The 19323-nt window shown below is 34.8% G+C and overlaps 1 protein-coding gene across 3 annotated transcripts in view; it reads right to left on the reverse strand.

Annotated features, from left to right (window-relative positions):
* PHIP (pleckstrin homology domain interacting protein) overlaps nt 1-19323 on the reverse strand; it is a 96693-nt gene that overhangs the window by 6295 nt on the left and 71075 nt on the right. For all 3 annotated transcript variants that reach the window (XM_057369325.1, XM_057369342.1, XM_057369333.1), the window contains 12 exons: nt 15337-15448; nt 15058-15119; nt 13317-13472; nt 11293-11413; nt 9470-9595; nt 7626-7698; nt 7181-7231; nt 6738-6887; nt 5137-5289; nt 2906-3069; nt 2147-2427; nt 1674-1835 (listed from right to left, as the gene is read on the reverse strand). In XM_057369325.1, the coding sequence (XP_057225308.1) occupies nt 1674-1835; nt 2147-2427; nt 2906-3069; nt 5137-5289; nt 6738-6887; nt 7181-7231; nt 7626-7698; nt 9470-9595; nt 11293-11413; nt 13317-13472; nt 15058-15119; nt 15337-15448 (1611 nt within the window). The remainder of the gene's footprint in view (nt 1-1673; nt 1836-2146; nt 2428-2905; nt 3070-5136; nt 5290-6737; nt 6888-7180; nt 7232-7625; nt 7699-9469; nt 9596-11292; nt 11414-13316; nt 13473-15057; nt 15120-15336; nt 15449-19323) is intronic.

Below are 19323 nucleotides of genomic sequence, written 5' to 3' on the forward strand. Positions count from 1 at the left end.
CTTTAATAAAACTCGTGCTAAAATATCTGAATGGATTTGCAGTGATTGCCAAACTRTCAAAATCTAAGAAACCCAAAGTAGAGCTCAGGGAGTTTCATTCCAGTATGGAATGAAGACTAACTTCTAGTTGGATTTAGCACACAGTAGCTGCAGGGTAAAAAACCTCCAACAAACAAAGAAACCCAAGAAAAATGCAAGGGGAAGAAAAAAAAAAAGAAGGAAAAAAGGGAACAGCTGAAGGATTTTTCTCCACCGATACAACAGTGGACAAAATTCCTACTTTGTATCTGCAACAGTAAAAAGTTGCTCAAGAAGCACTACTGAAAAGAGAGGGAATGCTCCACAGTAAGTCATCTCTGAAGAATTAAAATTTTCTTTCAACCTGAGGCAGCATCTTCTATATTGAATTTGCACAGATTTCTCAYATTAACAGACAGCAGAACGTCATTATTTGGAGACTTTTATGGGGTATGAGTTTTCATTGCGTGAGGGGTACTCAACTTCCTCAGTCGGGCATATCCCAGGACCTCTTAGGAAGGTGTTTTGGTACCATAGCCCTTGGCTAAAATGTGGCCAAGAACAGGCTCATAGCCAGCATGAGCCCTTTGATCAAACACACACAGCTCTTGCTGTGTTTAAACGTGCACCATCATGCTAAAAGCACAGGCCTCCTCTGTCCTGTGAGTGGATGTGCAGGAAACARGACCATGTCAACAGCATTCAGATACCCCAACTCAACCAAATACCCCATCCTATAACAGCTGCATATTTAACAATACAGTGTGGGAACAGCTGGAGCCTTTGTGAGTAAGCTTACGAGGAATGGACAGATAATGCTTTTTCAGAAGCATGGATGAGTAAGAAAGAATGGATACTCCTTAGGGAGAGAAGAACTACAAGGAATAAGCAGATTAATTAGATGGGACCAAATTTGCAGACTACTGTGTCCCCATTTTCAGAGAAAAGATGTTTAGTAGATCTAGCTGCTTCCTAACAGTTCAAAGCTCCTTCATAAACAGSAAGGCTTTTTGACTAGGAGCTCTTATTTCAGCCTCCACCGAAGCTTTGAATTTTAAGRTATTCTGACATCAAAAGACCAAGCAAGCTCACTCAGGAGATTTCATGAACTAGGTCCAAGCAGGCCATTCAAATATACTAAACAGAAGCAATAAACACTGCATAGTTTTTTTTCTTGCTGTGCCAAAAAATGAAAGAATGAATTTGCAGCTGGGGTGCTCTGACCCTTATCCTTGTGGTTGCTCAGAACGTCATCACACACAGTGTTACTGACCCAAATATAACCCACAGAAGTTTTAAGTAATTAAACAGACAGGGTTTAAAGCATGACTCTGCAGAAGTCTGCTCTGGAATTTAGGAACTCCTAACATGACATTTGTAATAATTTAAATGAAGGTACATATACTTTAACATCTCAAAATCATCTAAACAGTTATCACACCATGGAAACGGTGTTAAGAGTAGTCAAAACTGTGCCAGCTCATCAAGGAGGAAACTAACGGTGACTGAGTTGTTCCATTAGACTTCCCTACTCTGATATTTAATAATGCATACTATTTTCCCTAACCCCAAATTACTAGCACAGAAATACAATACTACAATCACTACATCAATAACTCTGAGGGTGGAGAGGAAGTTCCAGAGAAATTTGGTACCTTGTGGATTAACAGTGGAAGATTTTACTTTGCGCTTGATTTGCTTCTCTTTCTCGGGATTTTCTTTTGTGGAGATATTCCTAGTGTTATGACTGCAATCAGGTGGGATAGGGTTTGATACAATATTCTGGTTCTTGGAATGTTTGGTTGAATTCTCCAATACTAGAAAGATAAAAAGAAAAAAACATTATGCAAGTTMAGTAGTTTATACCACATTCAACCTTGTTGGGCTAAAATGGAATTCATGCTCTACTACAAATGATTTGAGTCAGTGATCCAGAAGGCAGAAAGCTTCCCTGATAAAACAACATCACATAACTTGTTCAATTTTCCTTTGAAGAGCCTCAAAGGCCCATCATCTTGAAAACAGAACCAGTCTTAACTGAGAGAAATATATTAGGTTTCCAAAATGCCAGTTTTATCTTTAAAAACATTCACAGATTAATTAAAAAAAAAAAACCATCCCAACTTGCCTGACTTTCCTGACGCTGCAGTAGTATTAGGCTTTGTAATTAAAGGCTTTATAGTTAAAGGCTTTGCTCCTGAAGAAGTAGATGGTTGCTCTGTAACAGCCACATCTGTTGTCCCCCTATTGCTTCGAGTCCGCACAAGGGAGGAGGCTTCAGCAGCTTTCCCATTCATCTGAGGTGGAGCGTGTCTCAGTGCCGTCGATCGTGCAGGTGCAGAGGATGATGAAGTGGCAGAAGTTTCTGCCTTCAGCTGAGGTTTTATTAATCTCCTCTTCCTTTCAGGGCTGCAAAAGGGAGCAACAATTTGTATCCTGAATGACCACCTTGTCATTTTACAGGAATAAATAAAATTAAATGCTAGTGTGTCTGAGTTCGTGGGAGTAAAACAATCACCTCTGCATGAAGTATGTTAAAAATATGGSATTTACTGTGGAAATTCATGTAAGTTGTGAGCTTCTGAAAAGTGAATCTTTACAATAAATACTATAGTTATATGACAAAGCATGATGCCATCACTATCCTAACGATGCTGTTTTACTGTACACATTWAGCAGTTATTTGAATTTTAAGCACTTACACTAGGATAGCTCTAAGTAAAGTTTAAAACTCTTCCACATCATAGGGACTTGCATGTCAAAGCTACCATTCTGCAATATAGGGAATAGTAAAGGAAGTATTAAGAAAAAAACACACTAAGTTTTATTGTTTAGGTATGTCAAAATGTCACAGCATTTCATAAATACTGTAAAGGARTTAATGTACCTGGATGCAACACTACTGGAAACTGAGCTGCTTCTACTTCTTTTTTTCCTTCGTTTCTTTATTGTATTTCTTTTATGAAAGCGTAGGGCAGATTTATAATCCGATAAAATAGAACTTATGTGTTCTTCAAAGAAAGCAGAAAGGCGCAAGCTCATGCTGTAGATCTAAAAAAGAAAAGCCAATAACCACATTTTATACTTTTTCAAAGCATTGTTTTACTGATTTGTCACTGAACAATAGCTAGAAAAGTAAAAAAGTGATTAATACAGAAATGTTTTAGGGAAATTTAGAATCTGCCTCAACAACTATATGCTAACCCATGTGTGGGTTTGCTTTAACTATTTTCATGGTTCTGAAAACTATATTACAGCTGAAGATGACACAGAAAAGGGAAAATTAGAAAAKCCTTTTTTCAATTGCCTTCCCAGAATGTATCCCTTTCCAGCTTCAACAGAAATCACAAAGAGAGATCCCTAATGTAATTTTACTGTATCAAACCAGGGGTCAAGAAATCTTATTTTCTCTTCTATTAAGTTGGATCCTTATATCCTATATTTGAACATCAGTCTATTTCTGTTATAGATGAATTGATACTACAAGTTGGCTGCAACAGGTACAATAAATGTATTGGCATTATGTAGGTGCCCTTTTCTTTCTGCCCCATCTCTAGCCTTGGATGATTTACAGAGAGTCTCAATCAAACTCAGTTTAGACCACAAGTTATTTTTTGAGCACAGCTGTTATTAATTCTGGAAACAAAAACCAACACTGAAGTGACCTGTCTAGGTATTTTCAGGAGACACAGCACCTTCTGTGAAACACAAAGACAATACCGAACCAGTGCCTACTTAATGACACACCAAACYACCCAAGCTCCAGACTTGATAGGTTTGACAGATTGCCATCTCCAGTAAGACATGTACAAAGAAACGTATGTCTGATGTGCCAAGCTAAAAAAAACCCCAAATAACTGAGGACTTTAGGTTTACTATTCAAGAAAACATCAGTGACACCAGTTTMCTGTTCAAATAAGCATCACATGAAGTAAGATGCTTTAAATATAAGTGCATACCAGAGTTAAAACATCACCACTGAACTACATGCTGCATGCATTGAAAGCACATAGGTTCTAGAATATGAAAATCCTTGAAATAAGAACCTTCCACTTCTACTTCTAAGTAAAACAAAAAAAAAGAAGTTTATTACCATACCAATCTCTTTGGAAGAAATATGAAGAAAATGAAAATGTCAAGAGAACCTGTGAAACCACACAAAGCTAAAGATAATGTCAGGYGTGATGAGGTCAAGAAGAGAAAGAAAAACCACAAAAGAATCCAGAATGCCCMAAAAGCCCTGCCATTTGCTGCAACTGAAAGTAATTCTGTCACGGGGTATGCAGCCCCGACAATGACTGGGGCTGTCTGCTGCTGACTGGGGAGTACTCAGTTCACTGATCCTCCTAGTCACCAGCTAAGGAATTTGTGCCCAGTCTTAAGACASTGAAGTCCTAATGATTAACTTGTTATTTAGAACAGCCAAACATTAAAGCTKTATAATAATTCTAGTCTTAAAAGCTAACACATCTTAATAGAAGAAAAGCTATACAGAGGCCTTGAACACATGTAAATATGCATCTGTAATTTATCTGCTATCAGATACTGCACCCACGACTGGTAGGGCATCTCAGTAATAAYAGCTTTGTAAGTTGACACTTTTATGTAAACAGTCCTGTTTCCCACAAATCCTAAAGGCTTCATTGCAATCCTACTGCATAGTGATAAATAGCTCAGAATTTCAACCTCCTCTRATGTTTATACCTGGTTATTTCAGTTTGCAGTAACCTCCGAAGTGGAAGGGTTCTCTGCATATTTTGCAAATCTARTTTCTTCCCCAAAATATCAGTTACATTTCACTATTGTATTCATATTCATGTTTCTACAGAACTTTTCTTCCATGTGGCTTTCCCTTTAGRCCCCCTTTCTAATATTTATTTTCAAAACACACATGCAGAACATCAGACCTTTTGTTATTTAAATAGCACACACTCCTTTCATTTCAAATACAAAGCTATAATAGCTTCTCAGAAATATTCATGTTTTAAGATCAGAAATAATTAAAATTGGTTTTTTTAAAGTAATCAAATTACACTATGTCTCTGCTTTTTTGGTCCTATACTTTTTAGATGTAAGTGTTGYTTCAAACAATAACRATGGAAAACAATAAWATCTTACCCTTGATCTTTTACTTGGTGTATAAGCCTTGGAATTGCTGAAAATAAGTCTCACATCTTTACATAACTCCATTGGTGATTCATAGTTGCCAGCTTCCAGTGTTTCTCTAACAGTAGCAAAGTCCATAGGAGTGTCAATAATATCTCTGTAATCCTGTTTGGAAATAGCAAAGCAATTTATTACTTTTTTTCTTTTTCACRAGCCTTAATGTATCATTCTCATTAGGATGCATTTGAGAAACTTGTTTAACCCAAATGTCCCCGTTAAATAGTATGGAAGACTACTGAACACATTTTGCCCCTTTCCACTAATACACAACATACCTCCTTGMAGACATACTTGAGAGGGTCAGGGTTAGAAGTTAACTGACAGACAATTTAATTCATTTTATAAACAGGCTTACTGAAACAGAGCTCTGAATTTTGTGTCCTAAGGGTTGCATTACTGACACACTGACATGAAGATAACAGTGACATGGAAGTGTGACTACAAGCCTTCCAGGTGGCTTAGCAGCTCAGACATGGGACCAAGACTAAGACTGTTCTTACATAGTAGCTCTAAAACATGAAGTTTGAATATTTGAAACTGATCAGGCTTATCACATCCTTTCTGAAACCTGAGCAGTTTCACAAACGGAGACCTAACAATTTACAAAAGTAATAAAGTATTGAAAACTCCACAGGCTTAGGTAGGACCCAATTCAAGCCAACAACAGAACCATTTTTCCAGACTCTGCAAGAAACAGGCATACCCATATAACAATAAGCTTAAATACCAAATTTAACAAGAAAGTTAAATTAGTCCATCAGAGTAAATAGAACCTGAGGAGTACCTGTGCATGTTAAACAGGTTTGTGACACCAGGGAGCAGTGTGTTCCATACCCAAGCCTAGTAGAATGCTATCAGCTCATTTGAGGATCTCAAACACAGAGGGTCACTGGTAGTTGGYCATAGCATTAAGTTTAGGTTACTTCAAAAATAATGGTACCCAGGGGCCACAGCAGTGTCAAGACAGACCTACTAGTGACTTCTAAAAGAAAAGCATTTCTTTTCTCTGATTGAGATAAATAATTTTACCCAAGTTAATAACCCTTGAGTGATATCTTACAGAACAACTCAAGATATGCTAGAAGGAAAGCAAGCAAWATCTTTGTTTTATTGTTAAAAGTTTTCATATAATCTTACTTTTTATACTTTGAATTGAAAACAATGATCTTTGACAACMCATCACATGCAACAACCCAACATATGCATTTAATATATGACCATTTTTCACTCAGAAAAGGCATCTTAATTGCAAAAGCTGCAATTTACTTAAAAAGCTGTAATTTACTTAATAACATGAGCATCCCTGAATATAAAATATTTTCCAATCAAAGTATCAGAGAGCAGAGAAGTATTATTTATTTTCAAATTACTTAAARAAGACGGTAAACATCAAGTGAGAACAAAGTGGTGAAAAAAAATTCTGTCACTACAGCTGCCTGAAGTTTCAGTTGAAGGAATTGAAAAAATGGTCAAAGTTGAAAAAAAGACCAACAACCCCAACCCACCACTTAACAATTGGATTATAACCAGTCATCTYGCTCTAAAATACTCACTGGATATTCAAGAAGATCCACTGGCTGTCGAAATGGTTCAGAGTCTTCACACTGAAAAATGAGATTGAGCAGCTCCTGGCATTGCTTCTTCCATGACTGAATGTCATATGACTGAGCCCTATTACGTAGCCGCCGCTTTGGTTGATGATCCTGAAATGAAAATATTGCCTGGTRTATATTAAATGAACTCCCTGATTTTACAATATCCAATGGAAAASTTACCCCACATGATAGAAATCAATTTGTAACATGCAGGAGCACAGACAGAAATACTTTTACATTGAACAGATCAGCAGAACCACACGTCACTAAATTCAAAACTTAAAAAAAATCTGATATTGCACAATACTAGAAATACTTCAGTTTTACATTCCATTGTTTACAAATATATTTTAGTACTTGTAGCAGTAAAAATATAAATTAAAAAAAATTAAAATACTTACCTTTCTTTTTCTAGTGGAAGTCCCTGGCACATTTGTATCTTTCTCTTCTTCCTTTGAGAAAGATAGTAAGTTGCATAAAAAGGTTAAAAATATAAACATATATGAATAGACAAGTTATTTTATACTTCAAACTTATAATTTCMATCTTTACAGTCCTACCCCTGTCCTTCTGAGAAGCATTTCACATGACTGTCAATTTTGAGAACCTCTTAGAAGTCTAAGCAGCATCCTCAAGCAAACTATTAAAGCTTTCTGCACTAAAGGAAGAGAGGAAGCTGGATTTCACCCAGTTTCCCAGCTGACAAAAAGAAACATTGTACTGACAGAAAAGTACACTCCACTTCCCAAGAGTGACTTAAAGCAGTACTTTGGTCTTCCACAGGACAGAGACAGCAGTCTTGTTTCTCCAGTGTATCAACACCAATGTCCAAGACACAACACTTACCTCATCAGAGTCAGACAACACTTTCTTCTTCATTGCGTTGTATAATGGAATTATGTCATAGCAACTCTGGTCTCTGTAAAAAGAAACACAAGCTAACATTCATTTTCCATCTTCACCTATGGAATCAACTATAATTTGCCTAGGAAAAGGAAAATATTTATGAAGCCATTCCCAAATAAAATGAGAAAGTATTCATACAGCGCTAAACACAAAGAGAACAGGAGCAATAAGTCAATCTAACCATCTGCTCAAAAAGTTGTAAAATATAGACCACTTAACAGTGTAAAATTAAAAATCACGTTCCTTTACCATGGATGTGTCAGCATCAGAAAAATCTAATCCTATACTATATAAAGGATTTAAAGGGGCCCATCTAGCTTTGTAAGGAGGCTTACAGTGAGTCTATCTTACAAAAGTGCAATAATTTAATTTAGCCAAAAACACACACACATAGCCATACATACTCACAATGTATGACGTTTGAAATGTAGTGTTTATTTGTTACACTGTTATTGTGCAAACCTGCATAATTAAATCAGCAAAACTCACACTAATTTTCAATTCTTGATTAACATAAAATTCCTATACAAAGGAAAGCCCAAAGGTGTTCTACCACGGAGCAATAAAAACCACTGGGAAGAAAAGTAGTTCTCATTATGGATGGGCTTTACTTTCCATTGTCTAGGTCTTCTATCTTATAGTTACAACCATAAAAATAAAGAAGAGTCTGGGCTTTACAGGAATTGCTAGTTCAGTTAAATTAGTATATTAATAGACTCAAGCTATAGGCCATTATTAAATAAGAATATCCAAGAATATCCACTAATTTAGCTAAGCCAATTAAAAACATACACTTTGAAAAACTCTGAGCTTCATAGACTTTGAAAAACCCTGAGCTGCTTAATTAATCAGAAAAAAAAAAACCCATGTAGGACAAAGATGTTAAAGAACRAAATTAGCAACAGAAAAGCCCTTTAGATATATATCTGCTCCTAATGGTGTATATTTCACTAAAGCTTTTAACATCTAAAGCAGTTAAGTGTTTTACATTCTCCAGCTAATATACGAAATCACAAGCACCAAAGAAATTGAAGATTTATTTATGGAGTCAAAGTCCTAGATTTCCAAATACTAAACACAATTCTAATGTTTTCTAAGAGCACACAAAATAGAAATCAATTTAACACTGACAAACTAAATATGTGACAATATTTTTATTAAATAATGAAGAATCTTGCTGTTTCCACAAGATGGAAACAGCAGAACTCGTGTACAAGCAAATCAAGGCAGTGGACACAGTAAGCTCTTACCAATTTCAGGTCAGTAGATGTGTCAAATGACTGAAAAATCTTAAGTATTTCTCACTGAGTTTGTCCATAGACAGTATTAATACATTTGAAAGACAGCTAGTCAACTACAAAGCCTCTAATTTTTATTTTGCATACATATAAAAAACCATTTTCAAACATATTATAAATTGTAATCTAGATTTAGAATTAAATGCTCACAATTGTAAACATAGCCAGTATTCCAACTCAAAATTAGAAATCCTATCTTACCAATTAATTTATCTATAACTACAYGAAGATACTCAGACCCATTTTTATCACTCAGGAGAAAGTGTCTCAAAATAAAATGCCATGTAAATCTATGCCACTCCATGTATTACAGAGCTTGTTTTGCAAACTTAGGAATTCTTTGTCAATGTAAGCTTTATTCTTTTCTGCCCCAATGGCAGACAACAGGCTTATTTAAATCACAGAACTATCTTTAAAGTTCAGATCTGAAAAGGCTCTTCCCTTGGTAAGAGATAGGAATAACAACAGACCTACTAAGCAACTCACTTTATGAAGTGTAGCAGAAGATCTGTGACAAATTTGGCTGATTTGACAATAGGACTYCCGGGTTCATTAAATGTGCGAGTATTGTGTTCGATGTACCGGACTTCCCACATTAACGAAGAAAGGCGCCTGTGTATAAACAGTTGGCAGAAAAGGAAGAAAAAYAAAGACAATTTCTAGCAATGCATATGAACAGGGGAAAAAATGTTATACCCTTCTTCTCATTCACYGCTGTTTTCCATTAGATCAGAAAATGTGCACATTGGTCACACTGACCTAAGTGACCAGCAGAAGGCAGCTCCCTCCAGCTTCCCGTTCTCATGTTAGATTCTTTGGTAATCTATACAAATGGCTTTAAGAACACACAGCTAACACCCCCAAGGAAAATTCATCTGCGACACTTGAGCTTTCATTATTCCTTTATGATGTGCATAATCCATCCTCTATCACCTCAGATATCAGTTAAGGATTAACAAAATAGTAATAAAAGTATTTTAAAATATACGATTTTCTGACAGATAGACAATAATCAGATCACCCCTGATTTAATGACCTAACTATAGAATAGTCACATTATAAAAAATGATGCACAAAAGTAAAATAACTGAAAAAATAGATCCAAATCTAAYAAAGACAAAATAAAAGGGTAGCAAATACTCTGACAGCATAAAAGTTAGTTTTGAGGTAAGCCTCATGAAAAGCTACCAAAAATCAAAAGTGATCTGAACAATAAACAAAAGGTAAAAGAAGAAATATTCCCTGGAATGCACAACATTGGTGGTTGCTTATTACCTAAGTAGGCCTTGGCAATATAACAGACTAAAAAAACCCAATTTATTGACGGTGTGCTGATTACCAAAAATAACTGCTGACTCTTTTGACAAGAAAAACAAAATCCAGCAAAATGCTGTCTCCATCTGACAGCAAACCAGTKCATTATAGAAGAGAAAGCTGCCTTAACTCATATCACACAATAAACATGAAACAATGTAAGTTCAATATTGCATTACGACAAAAACCAGGGGTGATTTTTGAAAATGAAAAAGCAAATTTAGTTTAGAATTCAATCTTCATTTAGCATGTATAAAGCACTAAAAATGAATTTTGAAATTTTGCCCAAAACAAAATATTATCTATATTTATTCAAAAGAAACAAAAGTGATACTAATTTTCAAATGAGAAATAGAACAAGAACTCAAGGAAACAGGAATAATTTAAAGAAATAGATTCCTATATAGATAATATTTACTAAAAAACAACAAAAAAAAGAAAAATGAACCCACAGCAATTGCAATCACAGTTTAGGAAAACATCAAAGCTGTATCCAAAAGTATAAACTTTTTTTTTTGTTGCTGTAGAACAATTCAGAAATTCAACACCAATAATTTAAGAAATCAGATTCTGTACAGGTGCTAAAGTGATAATGGAAGAATATTTTTTAAAGCACATTAGGACAAAAAACCACTTGAGATATTTTTAAGGTTTCTCTAATTAAAATTCTAAAAAAAATACTGAGAAAGAATTATAAAGTGGAAACTTAATCCTTTGGACCAAAAGTCATTTACTAACCATGCAATTTGAATCTCACATGGAACAAGTCATTTGCATAAGCAGGAATTTGAATACCATGTAGTTCTAAAATACATTTTGGAGATGTCCAATCCTTTTTAGAGTTTTAGAAAATGGAAACCTAGATCAAGGATAGAAGATGGAAGAAAGTAAAAGTGCATACCCGCACCCACCTCCTAGTTTGGTATGACAAGACAAAGAGCTACCAAAAATAGAGCTGCCGGTAGATCACAGAAGAACTGAGACTTGGGTCTAACCTGTAAAATCTGCTTTCCAGTCTTTGCTTAATGGTACTGAGGTCTGTGGGATATGCCACAACAGTGCAATACATTGGGTAAGCTTGAAGATCCACAGGTGCCACAAATGCAGAAGCAATATCTAGATCAAAAAAAACAAAACCACAAAAACCTTAAAGTTATATACCACAAAGTCCCAYAGCAATTTTGAGGTTCATCCCCATGCAACATATGCTATTTTTTCATGTTTGAAATGCACAGCAGTTTCCCCAAAATAACAGTAGCCTCTCAAGATATTCTGAATGATTTCTGATATTCTGKTTAGAGTGCTTGCTGAGGTGTGTGCTGTACATTCCACTGCTGCAGGGACTGGACGCCCATTCTGTTATTCATGAAGCACCACACTCCCCAGAGGCACAGCAAGTGCACATATAATATACACATTTGAAATGTATAAAAATTACACACAGATGAAGGCACGCAATTCAGTATCGTTATTTACAGCACAGGCTTGTTTCATTTCATTTTATATTGCCACTTTCAATCTTCAAGCAAAGCAATGAATTAAATTCCTGCCATAAAAGTTACAGTGCTATTTCAACCTCTGTAAGATATGGGTAAAATCCACCCTCAAAGTAAAGCAGAAACACTCTCTCCTGTCCCTGCYTAAAAGCAAAGAAGCCTTCAAAACCAATCCAACAGTGCTAGAGGACTGTTGAGCAATTTAAGTCTGTGMACTTAAACAATCTTGCTTTTTCTCTCCTGTGCTTAGAAGCATATAAGGGCTTAGACACATCATTCTAGCATATCTCAAGGAAAAATACTGCAACACAAAACCATAAAACCATATTTAAAAGTCTCTAAAGTATTTAAAAACAGAAAATACGTCGTTGCTAAAAACACTGCTCTTCCAAAAGCTGTTTACTTACTCTTTTGATTATTCTAGCAACTTCTTTGTACCATTATGCACCACACATGCTATAGCTAAACTAAGCAGTCTGTCACACACCATAATGCAAAATGTAAAACTATTACTCCTAGATGGCACAGCAAAATCAGCTCAAATTTTACTTTCTCAMAGTTTTTTTAATACAAATCTCTAATTTATTTTACTACATTGTACAGATAATTTCTTTGTTTAGGAAGCAAAGAGAAGTTTCTTATGCAGTGTGTCATCAAAGAAACCATATGGGATATGCAGGTAATCAGAATCATTTCAAAATTGGCTATTTTGAAACRTAAGTTTTATCATGCATTTAGTGTTTCAAAAATCAGTTAAACAAAGTATCTGTGGCAACTGTTATATTTAATGCATGACCACTGTAAGCCCAAAATATAAGACTGCTGATTTAACACCTTTTGATCCCATTTCACTGATGGATSTCCATCCAGACATCTGGCTTTGATCAGGCAAATTTTGCAGCGATATGTTAAACATTTTAACAATTACCTTTTCAGAAACTGCCTGTAAAGAATAATTGCTCTACAACCAAATAGCAAGTCACTTTTCCTAAGTTAATCAATTACTTTTTCCTCAACATTTTGTGGAATTAAAGAAATGTGAGGAAGATATCAAGAATTAGAAAAGGCTAATACCGAGAAAATCCACACATAGGTATTCATTATCTAAGAAAACCTATGATTGTTTTCTTCCTCCATCTGTCCATAATGTAGTTAATATTCTCTTAAACATAAGRGTTTTAGTTTAAACCCCAACGTGAGATTCTGGGAGCTAAAGTTAAAAAATCAAGTACCTTTATTTAAACATGTTTTTACCTTGTTTTTAACATGTAAAACCCAAACCCTTATCATATGTCAAATTATCTACCAAAAAGCAATAATTACCTTGGGAAAGAAGAGAAAATTTAGGTTTCATAAGTACACTACCTGAAATTTTTGGAAATGTTCAATGAGAAAGCTTTGTTCCAATTAATCAAGAGCTTAAGGTGTATTTTGTCACATTCATTTTGGTAATTTCAGAAATACACATKATCATGGTCTGAAAATATAAACAAAAAACATTTCTCATATTTTTCAGAACTTACCTAGAGTCATAAGTTGGTTTATTCCTGCAATAATTCTGTCACACTCCTCATCTCGGGTCCTGGAACCCCACTCTCCATCCAACGGTTTGTAGAGCAGTGTTCTACGTTCATCGTCGGTTAAAGGAACACTAGTTCCCAGTTCTTCTGGGAATACAGCTGGAATTTAATATGAAAATGAARTGACACATAAATGAAATAAAACATCTTGTGTAATACATATTCCTATAAATCAAAAATACAATTAAATCACTTTTACAAATGCATAGTTCTTGATTTGCTCAAAGACATTTTGGATGTATCCAGTATCCTTTCTGTCAATTATTCTGTGTTACATTTAAATCCTTAATATGCAGTTTGGGGAAGAAGCCTTTGAAGAAAGATTTATCCTTTTCTRAATAGCTAATTGTAAAATTTAATTTAGAATCTACTAAGATACTCATTTATCACAGTTAAAACTTGTGGTTTTGTGTTTTGGTTTTGGAGTTATTTTGTGTTTAAAACCCAATATTCTTGATAATAAGTTACTTCGGTAAGGAATGGTGGATGATTTCCAGATGGATTTTAAGATAACAACTTTGACACTGACACTAAAACACTCTCCACGTAGTGGTTCTACATTATCACAGTTTTGAGTTCAAATGCTAAAACCAGAGTTACTGAGAATGCAAATTAATAATGTTATCACCCTAGCAAACTTGAGGATCTACCAACTTTTACAAATATAACAGCAGACTTTCCAAGTATGAGGTTAAGTGGTCGTCTTAATTTTTAGGAAGGTATAACAAATATTGATATTTGTGATTACAGAAAAAAGAAATCAGATCCAGGTTTAGTTAACTTGATCAGTACCTATCCTTTATCTGAAAATGGTTTCTCTTTTTGTAAGAACAAAAGGAATTGGCATCTACTAAGATGTAAACAGGGGCTGTCTATTTTAATTATTTTAGTCATGTTATCACTCAAACCCCTGCCTTTTACTTATGAAAGAGGTACCTATTAAAGGAAGGATTGAATCAAAATTAGGAGTTGAAATAAATAACTATTTTAAGTTGTAAATGTGTTTAAGAATTATTTATAGCTACCTTTGAGAGACAATATTATCCAATGTTTCATGGAAAACACAACRGAAAAAAAAGCTGATTCTACTTTGCTTTTTAATCAGAGTTCTGTGAAGTCTCAAAAAACCCCAACCAACCAACCAGCCAGCCAATTAACTATGTAGGAAGGAATACTCCATCCTTGTCTGTGAACATGTGAACAGTGCCCATGCTATGCTGTCCACTCTGTCGCATGTGTATCTGAGGGAGGCCAGAGGAGGAGAAAATCTTACTGTTACCAAAYTCTCACAGCTTGCATCTGCAATGCACTGAATGTCTGCAGGAATGCTGACATGTCTTAGAGTAGCAGTTTCCTTAAGCTGACCCTAGGGCATGGGTTGATCGTCAGACTTTCCTAACTGTACAAAGAGTTAAGTTTAACTGAACATTATCTATAGTAATTTTTGTATAATTTCTSTCTATTTTCAACATCACCCAGTTTACCTTGTATGGCTGTTTTTTCACAGTTCTTGATTCACTTTTTGTTTCATAATAAATTTAAATATATTCTTTAAATGCAACTGGCTTGTGGSACTTCCTCCCACTCACTCACAAAACCAAGGTTGTTTATGCAAAACCATATAACATTTTTTTTCTTCTTAAAACACACTTGTAAAGCAGATTATATTAATAAGGTACCATACCATTACTTGGTATCAGCTCCATGTCCCAAGGGCTCATCTTCTCAGTATCACCATTGTCCCAGCTTAAAAAAAACACATTCAAATTATCTACTAATATTGTTTCAGCAATGTAATTATTTAATGTTTGCAACATAACTTTAATTTATATACCACAGAATATTATAATAAACTGGTACAGGCAAGATGCATGACTGAATTTAATGAAAGCAAGTTTCTCAGTCAGTACTTCRAATGAAGTAACTAATTAACATAAAAAAGATTGAAAATAGATTTGCTAACCAGACATTGTAGCACTGAAATAAGCTATCAGGATAATCAGGCTGAAGAGGTTCCTGGCTTTCAATTGTTCCAAACCACCAAGCATCATCTATCACTGACCTGAAACGATCACCTAGGTAAGAACACAAAATAATTTCATCAATATAAGGAATGTTATTCTCCCAAGAAAAGCAGGTTTTAGATATATCTGGCTTTATCTTGAATACAGAAATCCTTTTGAACACTTACTGCCTCAGCAGGCAAGCATGAGTCAATGCTCAGTTAAAAAAAAAAAAAAACAACAGATCCTATTAAATTCTTTCTGAAGATTTTTTAGCCAAAGTGAAAGCTAATATGGCATTTTAGAAAAATAATAATTTGCACATCTACCGACATATTCATTTATGAATTTATTTCTTAATTTCATATAAAAGGTAAAACATTTCAAAGCTGTAAGACTCAATTCTTCTTGCATTAAATACWACATACTAAAATAACTAAGCACTATGACACTTCTGTATGGGGAACATTTTACAAGCTGCTGAGCTCATCCTTAGTTTCTGAAGTGCTTTTTCAGCAATGAAAATGTAACTCAAGAGGTTCATTCCCTTTACTACACAGGCAATCTGACTGATAATAGAACAAAATTCATTAAAGCTTGCTCAAAAGGTTAGCAAAGTAATTTACTATGACTTGGAATGGCTTCGCTACCACAAAGCATTCATGCAGCTTTGAGAAAAAAGGTCAGAAGCATTATTAAAAAAAATTACACATGAGAACGCATGTATTACACACCATCATAAATGCTAACATTTTCTATAACACATACCACAAAACTTAGAAACAATTTTTAGCATAGYATTCAGTTCAGTACAAGAACAAATGTAATTTAAGTCTGAGATTCCAAGAACTACACATTTTTGTGTTCATGAGATTTGAATACATACACACTTTCAACTGCTGCAGTATTGTTCCATTTCAATACATCCACTCTCTGCCCAAATGCTTGCTGAAGTTGTCTGAATTAATAGGAAGTAACTATATTCTCAAAAATTATCTGCTTTCTTTAGTGCATTTTTTTTTCATTTTGAATTTAATGGATTGCAAGTAATTCCAAAACAATTAYAAAGCTTCTATTAATAGTCTAATTGTGCTGAATAGAACCAAGTAAACCAGAAATATCTGAAATGCAAGATCAAAAATGTAAATAATGGCTGATGTTTTATTTTAATAGAATAAATTATTTTTCTGAAGAGCCATAAAATTATAGACTTCCAATATGGTCTTTACTAATGAACAATTTTACAAAGAAATGTGTGCAGGTACAACTATGAGTGACTTCACTGAGCTGAACAGTAAGCAGATCAAAACCCCTTAAAGTGGTTTTGCCTCAAGTATTAAACTTGAAATTAAATTATAGTAAAATAAAGATACGCAATTAATAGACTCTGAATACAAGTAAGAACCTGTAATTTCTCAAACTTTTGTTTGTTCCTTCTAAAAGGATTCATATATATTAATATACATTTAATATTAAAAAATATAATAGATAACCAAGTATTCGTCCCTAAAACAAACAAAACCCAAACAACAGCAGAAATGCACAAAACCCAAAACAAACATAAAACCCACAAAACCCCCAACAAAACACCAAGGATTGGTTTTGGTTTAAAAAAAATCAAAATACATTTTTAAACAAATAAACAAACAAACAACCTCCCAATGTTTCATTTACTTAGAGTCAGAAAATTTAATACTCAGTGACACTCCAAGTAGTATCTATAAAAGAGGAATAAAAAGAGATAGAAACAGTTGTCTTTTGAAGACAAACCAGCAACAGCATGACATAAAGCAACAAACAAACAAAAACCCAAACAACAAAAAAAGTTTGTTGATGATAAGCTGTGGTGAAAGTTCAAGAGACTTARGCATGTCAGACAAGACTTGGGAATTTCAGATTCATGTCACTAAACAATCAGGAACAGTTTCATACATAGTTCTAAAGTATTTCTCTTTGTCCTGGCAGGAAATATGATCTACTTTCCAGGAACATTTCTAAACAGTGTTCCACAGTCCAACAAAGGAGTGCATGATTTGTTTCAAGTACACAAGCAGACACTTAGTAAAACAACCAAAGTGTCTAGAGAGAGAGGAAGGAAGCACTCCGGAAGGCTCCCGGATGAGCTGCAAGAGCTTTAACAGCTTTAACAGTGTGCTTGCTAGCTCTGCTTTAGTGTTTCATACAGTTTCAAGCAAGGAGACTATTTTACCACAATTTTTACCATCCAAAAGAGGAACTGAAGAATCAACTATAACATGAACTTCTTGCAGTTACAAGCTGGTTTTAGAACTACTGGCCACAAACTCCTATTATTTGCACTGGAARCTTGATAAGAGGTCCTGGTACTTCCAATACATTTTGTATAGCTTTGATTTTTCCAGACTGCAAATTTCTTGAAATACAGTTGCCAGCCTAAGAAGTCTGTCTAGGCAGTTCATAAACTATGGCAATCATTTTTCTGCTGCTCCTGTTATTTTGTATGAAAACATGGCATGGCAGAGGAAGACAAGACCATAGATCCATAACCATGAGGAAAGAGCAAAACTTAGTGATATATTAGTGGATCTTGATCAACCTTACAACTTATGAGATCTTTTAACGGAAATGATCTTTCAAGAAGAAATCAAAGTTTACATTTCAATTGGAAGCTTGGACTCTTTACCAAACTCCCAATAGAACTGAAGATGAGCTGCCTTTTCAGACAACAGAGGTGAAGTATGAGATGATACGGAACTCATGAGGCATCATGTAATTTATACAGCTACTGCTAAGGCACACAGCCTACRGATGTCAAAGAACAGGAGATTAATTCATCTTTCCTGGCAGAAAAGTCAGATAAGAGGCAAACAAACAACCACAAAAACAGCGAACCAACCAGAGCTTTTAACATCCATCTGTGCCACTTCAGGTTACTTAGCTACAATGAACAAATGAACTTAGGAGAGGACAGCACTTTGAAAACAGCACTGAGAGCTACTTCAAAGAAAAGAAACTATTAAGTAAGGCTATCAACGTTTTACTTTTGGGAGGAGGTCACTTCATAGAATACACTGAGATATTGGAAAGGACTTAACAGTGCCAATAATTCTGAAAACATTGCATCATAYATAAATTTCTCTTGGTGGAATGGATTTAATCCTGAACTCTGTAGATGAAACAATATTGTTTAATCTTTTCAGTTTCAGAGACCATTGAAGATCTTTTATGAATAAGAACTTCCATATTTTCTGATCTCCTGAAAAATAAACYCCACCACTTCAGAGGATCATTTTGTCATGATGTAGCTTTCTCTCCCCCTAGGTAAATTCCATTGCTGTCGGGTCATCTTAGTCATCACATGGAAAAGATGACTAGGAAATAGATTTGAGTGGAAGACCCAACAGTCATGGGTATTCTTCCAGTATCCAACACTCCAAAATAACTGAGCACAAGCAACGTAAAAAGAATCCAAGTCATTTCCTTATCATTTGGCAGCAATTATAACTATATACGCTTCAATGAAGCTAAAGCACAGGTTTTTAGAACAAAATTCAAGAAGAATAAGGAGATGAAATGAGCATTCTCTTTGTACAATCTAGAAATCAATTTCCAGTTTTTGAAAAGGTGTTTCCATATTTTCAGCAAAAATTTTAGAAATTGAAAAAAAAAAATAGTAGCAATGCAATTGTAGGAGGGCCTTCAAGAAAGAAAAAAAGAGATACAAACAATATATAGGCTACAAGAACTTACCAGCTRGCAATAAACACCATATTCCTAAAACCTATGCCTTACTACTCRCCCTGCAAACAAACAACTGACATTTTCTTTGCACTGTCTTTTAATGATCACCTTCACTATTTTGCTTGCTTGCTGCCACTTCAGTCAAGGACAAAGGACTCCTCATCTAACTATGGGCAGAGCTTGCTCTCTGACTTCAGCACAGTATCAGGATTTATTTACCGTAACCT

The sequence above is a fragment of the Malurus melanocephalus genome, unplaced genomic scaffold, assembly GCF_030028575.1.
Source record: "Malurus melanocephalus ecotype Western Australia unplaced genomic scaffold, MMel_1.1 scaffold_4, whole genome shotgun sequence".
NCBI lineage: Eukaryota > Metazoa > Chordata > Aves > Passeriformes > Maluridae > Malurus > Malurus melanocephalus.